Here is an 18,873-nt window from a genome sequence, read left to right as displayed (position 1 = left end):
ACAATCGCACTAAATATATAACTATTGGAAACTTCTCGAAAGGGAAAGCAAGAGAAAATGCGTTTACGGCTTGACGAATGAAGACGGGAAAGACATACATGCGCATGTAATACGGTCAAGTACCTACCTAGTAAAGTTAAGTTGCAACCTGTTGTGGTAGTTCGATTGGAAAGCGCAATGGAAGGAACGATGATGCGGTTTCGGATTCAGGATTAAAGAATCAATTTTTGCTGTCGTTGAAATTGTGCTCATCTGTTGGCTCTATATGTCACAGGGAAATGATAAAAACAGGGATTTGATCAAATTCTTCAGGAAATGATAAAAGGAAGGATGATAAAAAAAAATCGCGTTGTATCATTTCCCTTGCGGAATTCAGTGATTTGATCAAGTCTTCGAGCCGTTTTAGGGGAATAACAGAATTATGTCAATGGCCGATGGATTTCATCATTTCTCTTAGCGATTTGATCAAATCCCTGAGCTGTTCTAGGGAAAAGATAAAACGAATCATTTAAGTCAATTCAATTTGAAAATTTTACTTAACACGCCTAGTTTGTTTTGGTCACGGTTGAACCTAACACGCTTCTCCTCGCTGCGCTCGTCGTCGCACCTAATTTTTAGGTTAGATTACTTAGTACCTAGAATTTAAAACTGAAGTCTGATTAATTCAACCGAAAAGTTTAGGTGCGACGACGAGCGTAGCGAGGAGGAGCGTGTTAGGTTCAACTATCCATGGGCAAAGTTAAATTTCGTATCAGTAATCGACTATTGTACCCTTCGGTATTAACTATATACTTAATACCTTAGAATCGTTCGAAATTTCAATTTTCGATATTTTATCCGTCGATATTAGGATTTTCGAAATTGTAGCATTCGATAATTGTGTACCGTTTGATAATTTATACTTCCGACATTTTGAATTTCGACCTTATGATCGTTCGGCATTCTGATTTTCGATATTTTGGTCGTCGATGTTTTAACTATCGATATTTAAATTTTCAATATTCAAATACGTGCCACATTATATACTTAGTAATTTATTCATATTTTTATTGAAAATACTCGATAATCCGAATTTTCCGCCTACAATTAATTTGTCGACTCGGTTAAACTAATTTTTTACGCTCTTCAATTTGATGTGCATTTCGTTCGAGCCTACCGTAGACCGGTACGAAATTATTAAATACGCAAATTATGAGATTAATAGTATCCAAATGTTGTTAAAACCTGAAGTATACCACTGTAATATGAACTTTTCTACTACAAAACAGTTTCAACCAAATATCTGTAGGTGAAATTAATATTGAGATGAAATTATTTACTTATGCGGTGGCATTTAATTTTAACTTTACAATTATATATATAAATAAATTACTTATGTATGTTATTTAGAAAAGTTAAAACTTACCGATGCAATACTTTTTAGGGTTCCGGAGCCAAAGTCTGTCTGTCCGTCCGTCCGTCCGTCTAAAATACGAAATCCTTAGAAAAATATTACTTATTTTTTTCGTAATGGCTACGGTACCCTATTTTGGGCGTGTCCGACACGCTCTTGGCCGGTTTTATTCATTTTATTGGCAACACATGAGTAGTTTTTTTTTGGAATCTATACTTATATGGCGTTGAGTATAGCAGTGATACGTAAAGCCACAGCAGGTGCGGGTTCCGGCGTACATGCAATATGCGATGATCCGATTTTCAATTAAAATAATTATAACTAAAATCTAAAATTAAAGACTTACTGGTCTAGTAATATTATCGATACCTAAACTAAATAACAAACGGTATTTAGGTGCTAGTATATAATATGTCCTGAAATGGCAGTATCGACAAAATCCTGCAAGTTCGATCTTCCCCATCCTTGTCATAGGTCACACCCGGCGTTTGGCAGTCAAGGACGAAATACCGGCCGGTAACAACAAATTGAATTAAGAACAAAAAAACAGCCGTTCCTATTGGACATTCATCTCCGTTCTACTCTCAATTACCGCCTAAGGGGATTTGCACACTAATAAAGAGTTACCGACTTCTTTTCCATTACCAGTATTAAATCCGTAGCTTACTGCGCATGTCACGTTTGTAACTATATTATGGATGTATGTGTACTTGTAGACGAATAGGCATATTTTGGGGTCAAGAACCGACATCAAGGGACTTGCAAAATTGAAGAACGGCAGACTTTTCTGACGACAAAATTAGAAGATAGGTATCGAAAAAATCTCATAGAACGCTATGTCAAATAATGCAGCATAATTGCGAAGTGTAAATAAAATATACCTTCGTGTGCCTTCGTCGTTTAAAAACAATCAACTTATCGGGTAGTTTATTAGTTAAATTTGACTCGCCGATAAGAATGACAGCTCGCAAACATTAAAATACCTAATCCATTGTAAGAAACAATTGATAAATTAACATTTTAAACAGCGAAAACCCGGTGGTAACGGTAACTGCTATTTATAAGGAGCATTTTCGCAAGCCGTCAACCTAATTTTGCTACAAATAGGTCAACTCTAAAAGTATAATAGTGTGGCATAAAATTCAAAATTAAAACTGATTTACTAACTAATAACTATAAGGCGTTTTAACTACTAAATTTAATTAAAAACCGACGAATTTTGATTTGAACGATTTTTATTATCCAAATGCGATCGAAAACAACAGGTGCACGCTTACCTGTAAATGTATGGGGACTTTTTTTACCGGTGCGCTGGCCATTTTTTCACAAATTCACTCACTGCACTTACACAAAAGTTTATTTTTAAATCGGTGTAGGCGAAATTGAAGTCGAATGATGCGTTAAAATAATATAAACCGTACTCGCTATCGGCACACGAAACGCCTACTGATTAAAAATTTTCATTGAGTTTACTACATCCCTTCCACTGCGCGTGCGTAGTAAAGCCGTTGGTGGGATGCAAAACAAACCATTGGTCCGCTCATTCTTGTAATTTGGTAGTCGTTCGCACAGTTTTTGCTAGATGGCGCTGAAAAAAAATTACGAAAAAACCCATTTCTAACTTAACTCCACATTTTATTAATCGTAGTTTGATAAAATAAAGTTAAAAAATTGATAGCGCGTATCGATAATTACATTTGAATCAGATGATTGAGAGGATGTTTTGGAGTGGTAGGAAGCGATGCAGCCAAGTTAAAAGTGCTACTAATAGAACACAGATGGCACTGTTGTCAAAATCCCAAAAGATCATTACTTCGCGGGATAAAGGTTCGGACCAAAACATTCAATCGACCAACCATGAGTCGGGCGCTACAGATTTTTCGCGCCCGTTTTATCATTAAGTGTTGAAATAAATTACATATTTAATTTATAGAATATTTTGTTACTGTGAAGTGCAGTGCATGAAGTCTTGTTCTACCGATGCCCTCTTTACACCTAAAGCCTGGAATAACGGTAAGAATATTTCTCCAGCCTTTATAAATAGACATTTTGTAGATTTTGTAGACTATCAGACTATCACTCATCGTATTGAGAATGTTATAACTAATACGCAAAACCCTTGGATCTATTTCCACTAAGTACTAATGTTTTAAATTTAGACCGTATAGAAATAATTCGAACTGGACGTTTGCGAAATACGAAGTGCGAGGAACGCGGCATTCTACGGACTTTATCGGTGTAACCATAAGCTTGATAAGCTTTTCTATTTGAATACTTCCTTATACTTATCTTAAAACCTGTGTATATGCCCCTGCCCGTGCTAGTTTTAATTACCAACAAATATTTAATCCATGCTTTAATATTATATTGTATCACATCTATGTCGGAGAACTGTCTGTCTATTTGTCATTTATTCAGTCTGAAACTGTTGAACTACTCATTTTGATTGAATATATAATATTGTACTTACTATAAGAAATGAAATAGGCTCTAGGTAGGTTACTATCTATTCGAAATAAAAAACAGATTTCACACTAGTGAAAACTAGGGACAGACGACCAATTTATCAACATATACTGTGAATATAACATTTGAAAACGTTGTTAATCAATTCCTCAATTAGACACCGTTCAATTAAAATTTTCGACTAGTTCACAAAATATAGTTAACTAGCCTTAGCTTTGCCCGCGGCTTCGCCCGCGTCGAATTCGGTTATCGCGCGCTGTTCTCTCATTTTTTAGGGATACAAGTAGCCTATGTCACTCTGGCCCATAAACTATCTCTATACCAAAAATCACGTCGATCCGTCGCTCCGTTTCGACGTGAAAGACGGACAAACATACACACAAACACACACACTTTCGCTTTATAATATTAGTATGGATTGTTCTGCAGATTGGAAAGTTATTATTTGCCGCGATGCGTGTATTGAAATGGTTGAAACTGTAGAAGACGAAGAACTCTAGGCTAGGATAAACCATCAGTTAAAAAAAAATCCTGAGCGCAGCGAAGGTTTCAAGGCACGAAACGGTAAACAACTTTACTGCCGAACGAAACACACAATTTTTTGCCTCACTACAGTGAGAAAAATAATATACCTAGCAGATAGACAGCCACGTTTCTAAATGAGTCGTTTTTTTTTCTCTAATATCACAGAGTACATATATAATATTAAAAATAAATGTTAGATGCACCATATTTCATCGTTACGTTCGAACTTCCAAAAACTTTTTCACGTGAGCGAGAAGAAGCGTTCGTCCAAGTAGATTTCATAAGAGAAAGAAAGCCTGTTCGGGGTAGTGGACTAGTGGAGTGAAAAATGAAGCTGTTATTATCTCCTCATGTAGTGGCCTTCTGAACTCGTCAAGTTTTTTTTTTTCACTATAAAATGGTATTTTCACAGATGTGATTGAAAAACCGCCAAGTGCGAGTCGGACTCGCGCACAAAGGTCTCCGTACCATTATCTATACAACATTAGACATTAGCAAAAAACACGTTTGTTTGTATGGGCCTCCCTTAGGTATTTATTTTATTTTAATGTAACGGCAAAAAATCATGTTTGTTTGTTGTATGGGAGCCCCCTTAAATACTTATTTTACTCTGTTTTTAGTATTTGTTGCGGCAACAGAAATACATAATCTGTGAAAATTTCAACTGTCTAGCTATAACGGTTCATGACATACAGCCTGGTGACAGACGGACGGACGGACAGCGGATTCTTAGTAAATAGAGTCCCTTTTACCTTTTTGGTACGGAACCCTAAAAATCGGCCTCAATAGGACAAACACGCAGAACAATTATCTATCATATACGTAAGCCAATATCATCATCATCATCTGCTTATAGGTACACGCCCCATTGCGCAGGCCTCTTCTCGAAATTAGAGTACTTGAGCTGCAGCTCCCAAGCAGATGTGCAGATTGGGACCTTCCCACATATTCGATGATTCCTCATGTAAATGTTTTTAACCCTAAAATTGGCAGCGTATGTAATCCATATCCATACTAATATTATAAATGCGAAAGTGTGTTTGTATGTTTGTGTGTTTGTCCATCTTTCACGCCGTAACGGAGCGACGGATCGACGTGATTTTTGGCATAGTGACAGTTTATGGGCCCGAGAGTGACATAGGCTACTTTTTATCGCGTTAAAATGCACAGTTTCCGAGGGAACAGCGTGCGATAACCGAATACCACGCGGGCGGAGTCGCGCGCAAAAGATAGTAATATAGAAACTTCAACCTAAATTCTTTAACCGTACTGCTCACCGCTTTGATTGTTATTTAAATACAATACTTAATTAACATGCCACTAAGTGTATGTTTGTTCAACCATTGTATTGTAATTTCAGGCTCCCATACTAACCAAAAACCCAATTATTGGCACTACAGGTAGTGCCACCTGTTGAGGTACTTGTACTATTATCTTCTTTGTGGTTGAGGTCACGCACGCAAAGAACATGCCGTGTATGTAGGGTTGCCATTGGCAGGTCCTCAAACGTAACGGCCGGACAGACCAGCCAGTTTGGCCGGACTTTTTTTCTTTTCTTTATAAATGGTAGCCTGTGTACAGTCGGAGTAAAAAAAGGTTCGTCACCTTAAGATCTATTTTCCTTTGCTCAGTATGAGCGATAATCTGCTTTACCAATTGAGTAGTCATACTCATAGTTTGATGCAGTATGTTAATACTGTACCTTTGTGTAATTTTTCGGTTACAAAATACGTCTCGATAGCGTTCGCGTTAAAATCACAATTTATATGGAAACACGAACAGTGCCCTTAGTGTAAGTTTTCGGTTCCAAAATACATCTCGATCGCGTTCGCGTTAAGATCTCAATTTGTATGGAAATACGAACAGCGCCTCTAGCGGAACGTTTGCGATGTTCGTGTTACCATACAAATTGAGATATTACGTGAACGCGATCGAGACGTATTTTGTAACCGAAAACTTACACTAGGGGTACTGTTAATAATTTCCCAAAAATCGACGTTGTCACTACTCTCCTCTGACACAACTCTCCTCGGTCTCCCCTACCATCATATCACCATCAATATCATCAAAGTTTACCTTCCATCATGAGTACCTCCGCGATCCTTGACGTTAGGCTGCAGACGATGTTTTTCCCGTAAATAAGCACGTGTTGTTTGATCGACCATGATCTTCGTGATAGTGTTATCACTATTTGTAGTTCCCCAAAACTTATCAGTTGACACTGACATGGCAGCTCCTAGGTAACAGAACGAAATGTCAACGAATGATACACTTTCTCATGATATCACCATTACCATGAAAATATGTTTATCGTAATTTCAGTTATTTTTAAATTATTTGACTTCGCCTCTACACCTCATATCTTTATTTACTTCAAATTTCGCAAGTTAATTTTGATCGACTTTTAGGTAGGTAGTGGTCAGAATGCCTTGAAATTTAGTAGGTACATGTGCAGGTCGTTTCGATTCACAGAGAATTGGCACTGGTTGCATAAAGGTGTATCTATCTAATTATTTTTGAGCTTGGTAACGTACAGTCGAACAAATTGAATCAGGACCCAGGGTGGAACCTTTTAAAAATCATTTTCACTAGGATTTCCTTGACAAAAGTATGAGATGTTAACATGATATTAGTAGCACAAAGGTTCCACCCTGGGTCATGATTTACTTTATTCGACGATATTTATGACCTTGACTGAAGATAACACTAATGGAATGATTAAAGCAAGTAATGCCTCAGGAGAGAACATGTAAAAAAGAGATCCTGAAAAAGAAAATGGAATGAGCCATTGTGGTTCCGTACCACATCATTGCTGAGCTGCCAGCCCCTTCGGCTCTAGGTAATACATAAAGGTATACTTATTCCTTAATGCTGTCTGTTATAAAGGTTGCCTCGAAGAGATCGCTCTGATGCAATAAGACCGTCTATTTCTTATCTTGGAAAATCTCTATATACTTTGTTTTACGTACTGCTTACTATGTTTTCGTGTTCAATAAATTAATTGTACTTATTGTAATACGTTACTTATTACTCTTATTACATACTACTACTTACTTATACAGGGTGTCTGGCCATGGGCCTTTAAATTCAAGGTTCGATTCTACTCGCTAAACTAAGCTACTTTTGTTTTGTAACATTTTGTAGGTGTCTATGAGCGGTGGTGATCTCTCACCATCAGGAGACCCACTTGCTCGTTTTCCATCCAAGGTGCTTTGGGGTAATTCCACGTGGATTTTTGATGAGTTGACATGACGTTTGTAATTTCGTTAATTACTCCGAGTTGGTGCATCTAATTTAAAGTCTTAGGATATTTCTGTCGTTTCCACTAATCGATCTTATATAACTATATAAAAGAGTTTCTAAAATATGATCGATTTATGGAAATATTGGTATTCAAAAACTAGTACTTATTTTTTTTGGCACAGGGGCTATTTCGGAATATAGCGGGTTATTCTGCGTGTTATTGAAAGGAGGACTTTATTATAATTGGCTCAAGATTCATTTTTCTTTTTAGGCTGAAATTACCCCATTCATTTTTATTTTTTATTTCGTTAGTAATATCCATAGTTACAGATTTTTTCAATCTCTGTATTCCGAAATAACCCACAAACGCAATGTGGTTCTCAAAATTTGCCGCAAAGGAATATTAAATCTACATACATTATAGAACAAAGCTTGATTAGTTACACCATTTATAACTCGAGAACAGCTGGACGATTATTATGATCTTTGATGTGTGGTTGTAGTTTGTCTCCGCCCAAATAACAGACTAGGGGAGAGAGCGAAGGCCGGAATATACTAGTAAGTAAATAAAACAATTAGAAATGCCATGTCACTTTTATATTTTGAACTAGCTTTTACCCACGGCTACGCTTGCGTGAACCATAAACATTTCAATGAAGCAAGCAAGCATGCTAGCAAGCATTTAAGCAATCATTTAAGCTAGCTTGCAAGCAAGTATGCAAGCAAGCAAGCATGCAAGCAAACATTTAAGCAAGCTTGCAAGTGAGCATGCTTTGCTCGCGTGAACCATAATCATTTCAAAGAAGCAAGTATGCAAGCAACTAATTAAACTTCATGCTACATCGTTTGATAGCCGAAGTATCAGGTACGCTACCCTGTTCGACACACTGGAGATCTCTTTAATGTAGTTAGAGAGGGATCTATTAACAAGGAACCCTAGCCACCCTGTGATGTTTGATCATCCTCGCGGAAGTACAGAAGGTGGCCCGAGTCTAAGATGATGGTGCCCTCTCCCTCTCTATGTATTTCACTTAACTCTGAATATGCCACCTTATGTTCTCCAGCTCCACTTCCAACTGCGCTAGAAGAGTCCTAAAAGTCCGTCCGCTCTACGTAGACAGGGTCAGTTTACTTAGGTAGCCTTGGATCGCCCGGGATTCTTAGCATCCTCTGCCCCAACGTTACCATGAACGCTACTATGGCAAGGAATAGCGGGGCGACCGGGAACTGAGGGCCATCTCTTTGCCGTGCGCTTTATTCTGGTAGGGTTTGCCATAATCCCCACACTGGGCATGCGAGTTGGCGATCGTAGGGCACAGTTTATTGCACCGCCGATGCTGCAGCCCATCCGGGGCCCGGGGACTTAACTGTGCCGATTTTGGCTGCGCTATGCCGCAATCAGCCAGCTGCCAGACCCAGTCTGTTAGACGGCAGGGTGCACCACGGGCAGGTAAGGTTGGCTTGGGGTCCATAGATGGAGGTTGGCCCCCTTACATCACAAATAAAAAATGTAAATCTTGAAAAGTTGAAAGTTTGAATACCTCAGACAATTACCATACTAAAGTAAGCTGGGGTTATTTCGGGAATCACTTCACTGGAATAACCAAACAAAAAAATAAAGGGTAATTCGGGAAAAATTTTTAAACTATAGCTAGGCTTTTAGACTGACACAGTCATTCGCAAAAAACGATTATTTGTCATAACATAATAGTTCAATCTTGTAACTTATCAGGTTTTAGAGTTAGCGGTGTTGGGGTTTATTTCGTATTTAATTTTTTGGCACGAAAATGCACTCGACCCAAAAAAATATATATTGCACGTCCAACCGATGTCAGCGCCTCACATCATCTGGAGAGACGCGAGGAGCGGTAAATGGGGCGTCCATTTAAGTGCTGCTAGTGGTTAAACATCAACACGTTTAGGAGAAATTTTAAATAAATGGAATAACCCGTTTACAGAATTACCCCAAAGCACCTCAGTCGAATAAAATAAATAATAAATAACTTACATTTATTTCATTTATTGATCCACAAGTGTATCTGTCGGCGGCCGATCGTAAAATCCGCCAGATCACGAAATTCCTAGGCATATCGTGAAACGCCGCCATTTCATGATATGCCTAAACGTTGGCCAGGCATATCACGATGTGCCTGAGAAATAATACGGCAGATCGATAGAGCAACGCATTCGTCGATATTCCTAGCTCTATACCGGGCACATCGTAAAATAGTTCTTTTTTGGCCACTGGTGGCGCTGCGTATGCAATGGCGGCCGTGCGTGACCAGCTGACCGGCCGTGTTTGTTTAGCGCGTGAGAAATGTCGGCGTCGCAACAAAAAGATCTTAGTGATTGAATTCAAAATAGAAGTGCAAAAGAAGCTTTTGAACATCAGCTCCGTTCTTTTTATGTGAATCAAACGGATTCTGTGCACAATGTGAAAAAACCATGCACGTCTGCCCGTATTTTAGAGGTTAGTATTTTGTTGTTAAATAAAGTATTCACTAGTTGTTATTTATTTATATAGAAAAATTTAGGTACGACGAGCGAAGCGAGGAGTGGTTAGTATTAATTGTGATCACGACGCACAAGCCGAGCGAGCGAAGCGAGCGTGCCGCGGCAGCGGCCGGCGAAGTGCCAGAACCGATATGGCGGCGTTCATGATACGCCTAGGAATTTCATGATCTGCCTAAACTGGCCAAATCATGAAATGGCGGCGCTTCATGATATGCCTAGGAATTTCATGATCTGCCTAAACGTCACTAGGCAAATCGCTAAACGGTGAGTTTTGAACGATATTGGCGGATGTCCCTTAGCCAATTCATGAAATGGCGGCATTTCACGATATGCCTAGGAATTTCGTGATCTGGCGATTTTTACGATCGGCCGCCGACATATCGAACATGGCGTGTTAGCGGTCTCCCGGTCTCTTTTATCGGAGCCTTTAAATTTTTGTCATTTATTTGACATCTCTAAGATAAACATTTAGCAATGTGCCGTCAATTTAGTGTTGTATCGCATACATTGAAAAATAAATTTAATTTGTATGAAAAAAAAACCGGGGAAGTGCGAGTCGGACTCGCGCACCGAGGGTTCCGTACACATTTATGGGTATGTATGTAAACGGGAATCGTGTCTTGAAGATATTTCTCGCTTTTTCCGAGTGATTTAATACATCCAGTGTATTGCAGAGCCCTACTATTGGTTATTCGTGTTTCCATAAGAATTGAGATTGCGGACGCAATTGAGACGTATTTTGTAACCGAAAACTTACACTAAGGGTACTTAAGGGCTTATCAAATGACAGTTTGTGTATGCGAAATCTGTCATTTGATTGCGATGTCGAGCGTCAGAAACATTAGGCCTCAGGTGTTTAACATCAGGTGAGATAGAAGTCAATCACTGTGAGTTTCACGTAAAAAAAATTGTCGAAGAACTAAAGTCACCGACACTGTAATTGTAATATATGCATGTTGAAGTGGCGATGGGCGGGCCACATCGCTCGAAGAACAGATACCCGTTGGGGGAGAAAAGTTCTCGAGTGGCGACCGCGAACCGGATGACAAAGCCGTTGGCAGGCCTCCCACTAGGTGGACTGACGACATCGGAGGAGAGTACGGCAACCGGTGGATGCAAGTTGGTGAGTTGTCGTTCATTGATGCGTTCTTAAGTAAGACGCCTTTGTTCAGTGCGGACGTCTTCCGGCTGATGACAAAAAAAAATTGAGATTTAAATTAAATTACACAATTTCATTGTTTTTATAGAACTCTGCTAATAATCCAGCAATAAGATTAGATATCGAATTGTTATTCCATTTGAGCTATCGCTTTTCGCCATCGAAAGCTTTTAATATAGATTGCGAGATGTGTTTGATACGAGTGGATATGATTGGAAAATGATAGATAACATATTGTTGGTAAGTTAGGGCATAGTTTGGTCAGTCGTGAGGTTAAAAGTCCTCGTCTACTCTAGGTACAGTGGACAGCAGAGTGGGTGGAGTTGCAGAATAGATAATATTTACGAAATTCGCATAATATAATATTCCTAATTCAAATTGGCATATTTATTAACTCGTATAACACTAATTCGCATAACTGAATATTCATAATAAAAAACAAAACAAAAATGCAAATCAGAGCAGCGACCAAAAAGTACAGTAAGCTAAAAATTTTAGTATACTTAGTTTAGTTTAGCTAAAAACCGGAAGACGAAGCGTTGGCAGGCTTCCCACTAGGTGGGCTGACACGCAAATCAATGCAGTGAGCAAAAAGTACAGTAAGCAAAACCTATTGTTTTTCCGTTCTTAGTTTTTTATGTATAGAGCCTGCCGGATGCTTCGAAACAAAACGCATTGCGTATTTTACTGAACACGCAACTTGGCATGGCGGTTCAGTTTAATATTTTAATGTAGGTTAGTGAGTGCTGCTAGCTGACCTGTTTATCTATCGATCTGTATGTGGCTGCCAAGGCCTCAAGCTTTCGTTTTCAATGCATGTCATTTGATTTCATATTTCCTAGTTGGATACATTATATAATTTTTCATTTCTCATGCTCGTAAAGTTCGTGTTTATGCTGTATCTAGGTAACATAAAATGACTTTTAATACTCTCGTGCATCAAATAAAATCAACAGAACAGTTAACTCTAATTCTAATTTATCTTTAACTCTTAGACTTTTAGTAATTTTAGACACTGTAACTAATGCCCTGTGTTACCTTGGTCTCTGTTGACGCTTGATACTAATAAGCTTTGCGTATTACGCAGGTTATAAACTAAGCTAATACCTGAACAAAGTCAATATTTCTCGGGGGTAAATATAGGTAAGTACCTAGTACTTTATTGATAAGTGTTACCACAAAGCAAACTTTTTCAATCGACTTGGGAGGTTTCAATTCGGTTGTTTTTTTATAACTCCGTTGTTTAAGAATCGATTAGGGCTTTTTTTAAAGGGTGTGGGTATTATACATTGCTTTTGGCCCCGATTAGAAGAAAAAAATCCATATCTGAGAAAGATCTTTCAAGTAATTTTTTTCGGTGAGTTTTTTTAAATTTGTTTTTTTTGTTCATCATCATCATCCCTGCCTATATACGTCCCACTGCTGGGCACAGGCCTCCTCCTAGAATGAGAGGGCTTAGGCCGTAGTTCCCACGCGGGCCCAGTGCGGATTGGGAACTTCACACACACCATTGAGGCATTGAATTGCTCCGCAGGTTTGTGCAGGTTTCCTCACGAAGTTTTCCTTCACCGTAAAGCTCGCGGTAAATTTCAAATGTAATTTCGCACATGAATTTCGAAAAACAGATTGTTTAAGATCCGTTTAAGAATGACCTTCACCGAGCTGGTTAATGCCCTTAATGGATGAAACGTATTTTATATTAAATTTAATATGTCAATAAATAATATATTGCATATGGTTTGTTTAAAAAAAATCAGTCCAGGATATGATTAAGTAATCATATTTTTTTAACGTTTTGGATAAAATATGCAAACGTTAGGTTGCCTATTTTATTCCCGTCACAACTCTCGGGTAGGCAGGTATAAACATGTAAATCGATACTAGGTTCTCAGGTTTGACTGTCATATTATTGGTTTAATTTTTATCCCAGTGTGAATACGCCTTTAAGTTGTAGTTGCACTGATGACTCACTATTTTTTTAACGCGAACAGACTATCGGTAACTAACAAAACTTTTAATTAAGTATAACTCGGTCGATTCGCGCTGTCATCGTTCATCCACCATTACCTCTCATATTTCGTTTTCTAGAATTTTTTTACCGTACAACGGCAAAAACTACTAGACACTGGCAAAATTGTCCTTCAATGGACAGCACCATATTTTTTTAAAGAAACAACAACAACAAGTATAACTCGTTTCATCCCCACCAAAACCATAATACATAGTTAGCGAAAATGCCAATTAAAAACACATGGGCAATTTTTTATTGAAACCACAATGGGGCTCGCTTAGGATACCGATAGTGCTGTCCCGCTTACACCTCGCTTGGAAGTGTATTCGTTTACTACAGCTACTGAACTGAGTAAGCGAACTATTCTTATACGATAAATAATGAATTACGGCGCTGACAACAGTAAAAATGCTTTTTTTAAACGCGGGGGTCTACTCTTTAATTCCGATTTTGAAGTATTACCATCGTCCAGAATTGTCTAATATACTTTAATATCTTGAGATTTCATTGCGATTAACTATGATATCTTACTTCTCGTTTGACAGTTGTGACAACATAGGTCCAATAAAGCCCAAAGATTTTTTGTGTTGCCACCATTTGTTGCGCTGTCGTCGTGCACTGTCCCGACAGATATTACGTGATCACAACACCTGCAAGGAATATCATCGTAAATGATTTTGCAAGAAATAAAATTACATCTTTTTTGCTCTTATCCTTGTATCCCAGCTCCTTTGCGTTAAAAAGCTAGAGCATGGAAAAACATTGTAATTAAGGGTACACTGGGGTGAATAAAATACCAACTTTAGTTACGCCATGGTCCTTTCAAACTACCTTTGTCGTAATGGCATGAAAAAAATTGTATTACTTACTATTTATAGGTAACTATTTTTATTCCTCGACATAACTCCTTATTATACTTACATTGTCGACGACCACGTGTCTAATTTCAGGGTACAGCTGAAGTGGTTGCCTATAAGGGATCGTAGGAACATCCACGTTCTGTCATTACTTTTCAACTCTCTCTTTAAATCCTTCTGCTCCCGTATACCTTTCAGCTACTGGCTGCTGGCAGTCAGTATCGGTTACGATCGAGTACCAATCTCCTTTTAGCTTGTCCTTCTACCTCATCCAAAACATACTCTAAATCCTTTACAGTGCAATCTGCCAGGCTGTGGAATCGGCTACCGACCTCCATCAGGCAATCTCCCACCGTGGGATCTTTTAGGGAAGGCTTGAGAAGAATGTGGCTTGCACCTTCTCCTTAAATATTTGAGAACATTCCTTTGTTGAATATGCTTATATATTATATGTATTATGGTCATATATATAGTAGTTATTTATTATATTGTAGTTTATGTATTATATTGTTTAAGCACTGCATAGTAGCTTCCATTATTTTAACTCTTAAATCACCCTTTGTCGGACCCTAACGTATTGCCCTCTCCTCTCATCACTCAAAGGTTGACTGTAGAGATCCCTTAAAGGGATAAGTCCGCCTTTGTACAAGTATCTTAAAGTTTGTCAGTTGTATTTTGTTAATTTTCTTTTGTACAATAAAGAGTTTACATACATACATACATACATTGAGTTACAACACAATTTTCCAAATGTAATGTTGTAGAATATCATCGTAAGTCACTACAAAGGGTAAACGAAATGTATTTGTAACCAAACAATAGCGAAGTTCTTTAGTTTTAGCTTTGTTGTTATGTAGGGTAAACCCTCCAGTGAATGAACCCCCCCAGTGAATGAACAAAATCACGTTTTTTGCCTAAAATAAGCAATATAGCCATTTCCACCAACTGTCGTTATTTTTTTTTCTTACGGCAACTCGATTTCCTATGCAATGGCAACAATCGGTAAATTTATTTTCGACCAATTTCAACATGGCAGGCGTTTGAAGTTCACGTATTTCTGCTTTTGAAGTTTTGTATGGAAAATTAGATCCCAAGTTAAGAACAGTGCATGTTTGGAGTAACATTTGAACTGCTTATTTCATGTATACCACTATAAAGTTTAGCTATTGGTTAGATTAAGAGTTAAATCTTCTATAATTGTACTCTTTAGTGGCTTATTTTGCGGTTAAGTTGATATTTTTAGGTGTTCCATTACTGGCTTATCAAATGTTCTAAAACCAGTAAATGAACAGTCTGTTCATTTACTGGTGTCGGCTCAATATTTTTTTCCTAAAATTAAACGTTAACGTAATCGTATTAAGGTTGTGTTTTCAGATTCTGCATAGAAAACGATTCTGTTTCTTTGAACTAGTATTGGGACACTACGTGTTCATTCATAGGAATGAAAATCTAGTAAATGGACTATATAAATTTGGCTTTGTTCATTTACTAGATACCTACTAATCCTATGTATGAACAACGTAGGTAACGATGGACGTGATGAAATGCACGATAGTTTTACTTCCTAAATTGGACTTGTTAATAATATTAGATTGTACAACGAGAGCATAAAACAAGCCATTTTACCCAAGACGTTCATATAGTCACCCGAGCCGGTACAACGAGGGTGGATAGACACGTTGAGGAGAAAATGGGAATTGCGAGGAAAGGAAATAGGAACAGTTAAAACAATTGTTCAGTTAATGTGTACCTTTTTACTTGTCATGAATTACTATATATTATATATTTTTTGTTTTATTGATTTATTTTGATCGATTTTTATTTTTTGTAAATTAAAAATGATTAAAAAATGATGTAGATTTTGCTTGTAAGTAAGTTGCTTATTGGTATTAGCCACAATCTATAATTAAAAATTGGGTTGTTAAGATTTTTGTCCCCAAATGATGATACTTTTAACTAATTAGAGACTGATTACAGACTGATTAGAATACGAGTATCAATAGAGTTTAATGTTTGTTATTTTTTAAGTTTTATTATAAAGCTCGGATTATCGTCAATGAAAAAATCTGGTACTTATCTAAAATCAATATGTCAACAAAATGAACTTGAGATATCGTCTATAAAGTTCACTCGGAAAAATTATCTATTATGAGCTACGAGTTTTAAAAAAGTAAATTAATCAAGATATTAAGGTGCTTAATTTGTACCTACTTTAATAGAATTATATATGTATTTTTGTAATACAGAAACATAATTGGATACTGAAGGTGCTGTACCTACTCAAGATTTAATATAATAATAACTGAGAAGAAGACTTCGTTTTATGTTAAAAATGCTTTTCTAAATGTTGATTTAAAACTATCTAAATAATGTTCATTCACTGGGTTTTACTCTGTTCATTCATTAACTTTTTCGTTCATTTACTAGGTTTTGGGTACTTTTTTATAAATTCTTCCATAACTCAAAAACTATACACGTAATAAAAAATCGCAGAAATTAAATTCTTGTTTATTAAATAACGATTGATTAAATTACATAAACAATTACAATTATTAATAAGTACAGAGTAGTGATTTTTCAAAGTAAAATTTTCTTAAGTGTTCATTCACTGAGGTTTTACCCTACACGGCGGTTTTGTACCAAGACTTAACATTTTTATTTATAAATAAATATATAAATCTTTGATGTGCTGCCCTGTAAAGTTAGTGAAAATGAGTTAAGATGATATTCCTTGCAGGTGTCGATGTGTAGATTGGATGACAGTGCAATTAAGTACACAGTAAACAAGAAGTTATAGCAAAAACTTGTAGTTAAGAAGTTATTTCTAATACCAATTTATAATTTCTATATTGCTACATAAAATATTATTTAAGTTACTGAAGTAAAAAACTTGAACATGATAAAAGAATTAGAAAGAAAATTTTAAAAATCTCTCCAGAACTCTGGCCACTTGTGAAAATTTACAAAACATTGATTGCGTCCGTTAGAAGATATCGAGACCCCTTCAATTCAACACAGACGAGTTTCATCTTAATTATTATACATTCCAATATTCCGAATACGAGCACTTTCAGAACGGCACTCGACAAATATCGAGCGCTTTGAACATAGCTCTGTTTACTACCTACCTATCTACTTCAAGAGGCGTTCAATCGTGTGAATAGATTTTTTTATGACGCACTAAATTTCAACTGGGATGAGCAAGTGTTTATAATTCAATTGGAACAAATAGGTTTTTTCAGGAAGTAAGCAATTTAAAAAAATATATTTTTTCCCTTATAAATCTCACTATTATAAATGTCAAAGTTTGTAAAGTTTGTTTGTTACCTCATCACCATTCCACCACCATCACCACTGAACCGATTTGGATGAAATTCGGTGTAGAGGTAGTTTGAGTTCCGGGAAAGGACATAGGATAGTTTTTATCCCAAAAAATTGCATAGTACCCGCGGGATAGCGATATAAGAATCCTACGCGGACACAGTCGCGGGTAACAGGCTAGTAGTAGGTAAGTATATATTTTTACAAAACGCACAAATGTATGTAAGTATAATTATATGTAAGTACCTAAACTCTTTATTGTACAAAATAAGTATCAAACACAATTGACAAACAATGAGATATATGTACAAAGGTGAACTTGAAATGTGATAGGAAACATAATTAATGTCACACGGGCGGTAAGTACAAGAATTACGAAAATCGACTCAAAAGTCTTCGAGTTCGAATACTCTCGGTCGTAATTCCTTAATTACAATGTTCTATAACAATCGTGAAAACATCTAAGTATCTAAGAATCGTCTTTTATATCGCCAGTAAGCCTACGTCAATAACTTTAATGTGCTTCCTTTCCTGGTTTTGTAGGTTATAGGTCAAGGTCAATCAATCTATCTAGCTTGCTTGTGTTTTTCATCATAGAATTGTTTTTCTTGTGCCTTTTTTTTACCACCGATGCAAAAAGAGGAGTGTTATAAGTTTGACACCAATGTCTGTATCTCTGTGGCATCGTAGTTCTCAAACGGATGATCCGATTTCGATGCGGTTTTTTATATGAAAGCGAGTTTTCTTGCGGTGGTTCTTAGCTATGTTTGATAAAAATCGGTTCAGCCCTTTTGGAGATATTGATTTTTGAAATGACAACTGACAAGTTTCTCAACTATTTTAACTTGGTTGGGTTATTTATTCGGTGATCTGAGGCCGTTGTCTAACGCACTGCTATTCTCGATCGCATTCGGCATCTCTTTCTGCCTTCCTCTTATACCGAGTGACAGAAAGAAATGGTAAAAAGATTGTGATTCCAAGTGTGTTAGACAATATGGCCTCAGTACACTACCATGAGTTTACAGTGACCGTACTCGATAGTACGGTCACTGTAAACTCATGGTAGTGGTACAGGAGTTGTAAGACGTTAATATCAAACACAAGAGTATTCAATAGGTGTCTCCCGTAATTACCTCACTGTTTATCAAGTGAAATTGCCAGCACATTCAATTCTAATGTTCATTCAACCGCAAAGTAACTCAACCTTTGACATATTTGCCATCATATGACTTCATCTTAAAAATAAGCATACTGGTGGAAATAGTCTAAATACGGCGCCATACACTATTAGACAGCGTTTAATGTGCAAGGATGCGTAACGAGAAATGTGTTTTTCATGAAGCAATAGAAACACTTCATTTACAAGAATCTCAATCGCTGTTCA

General features: G+C 37.1%; 2 protein-coding genes and 1 long non-coding RNA gene across 3 annotated transcripts in view; 2 read left to right on the top strand and 1 right to left on the bottom strand.

The window, feature by feature from the left end:
• The window catches only part of CRMP (Collapsin Response Mediator Protein), a 52,503-nt gene extending 49,644 nt beyond the window's left edge, over positions 1–2,859 (bottom strand). Inside the window, exon 1 of the mRNA XM_074102512.1 lies at positions 2,671–2,859. Within this exon, the coding sequence (XP_073958613.1) occupies positions 2,671–2,712 (42 nt within the window). The 5' untranslated portion in view covers positions 2,713–2,859. The remainder of the gene's footprint in view (positions 1–2,670) is intronic.
• Positions 1–18,873, top strand: part of LOC141438646 (uncharacterized) — a 103,133-nt gene that overhangs the window by 39,939 nt on the left and 44,321 nt on the right. The window lies entirely within an intron of this gene.
• Positions 3,251–18,873, top strand: part of Nep3 (M13 family metallopeptidase neprilysin 3) — a 59,944-nt gene continuing 44,321 nt past the window's right edge. Inside the window, exon 1 of the mRNA XM_074102509.1 lies at positions 3,251–3,406. Coding sequence (XP_073958610.1) covers positions 3,374–3,406 — 33 coding nt within the window. The 5' untranslated portion in view covers positions 3,251–3,373. The remainder of the gene's footprint in view (positions 3,407–18,873) is intronic.

This window comes from Choristoneura fumiferana, chromosome 19 (assembly GCF_025370935.1).
Source record: "Choristoneura fumiferana chromosome 19, NRCan_CFum_1, whole genome shotgun sequence".
Lineage (NCBI taxonomy): Eukaryota > Metazoa > Arthropoda > Insecta > Lepidoptera > Tortricidae > Choristoneura > Choristoneura fumiferana.
The sequence above is the reverse complement of the archived record's forward strand: the minus strand, read 5'-3'. Positions and strand labels throughout refer to the sequence as shown.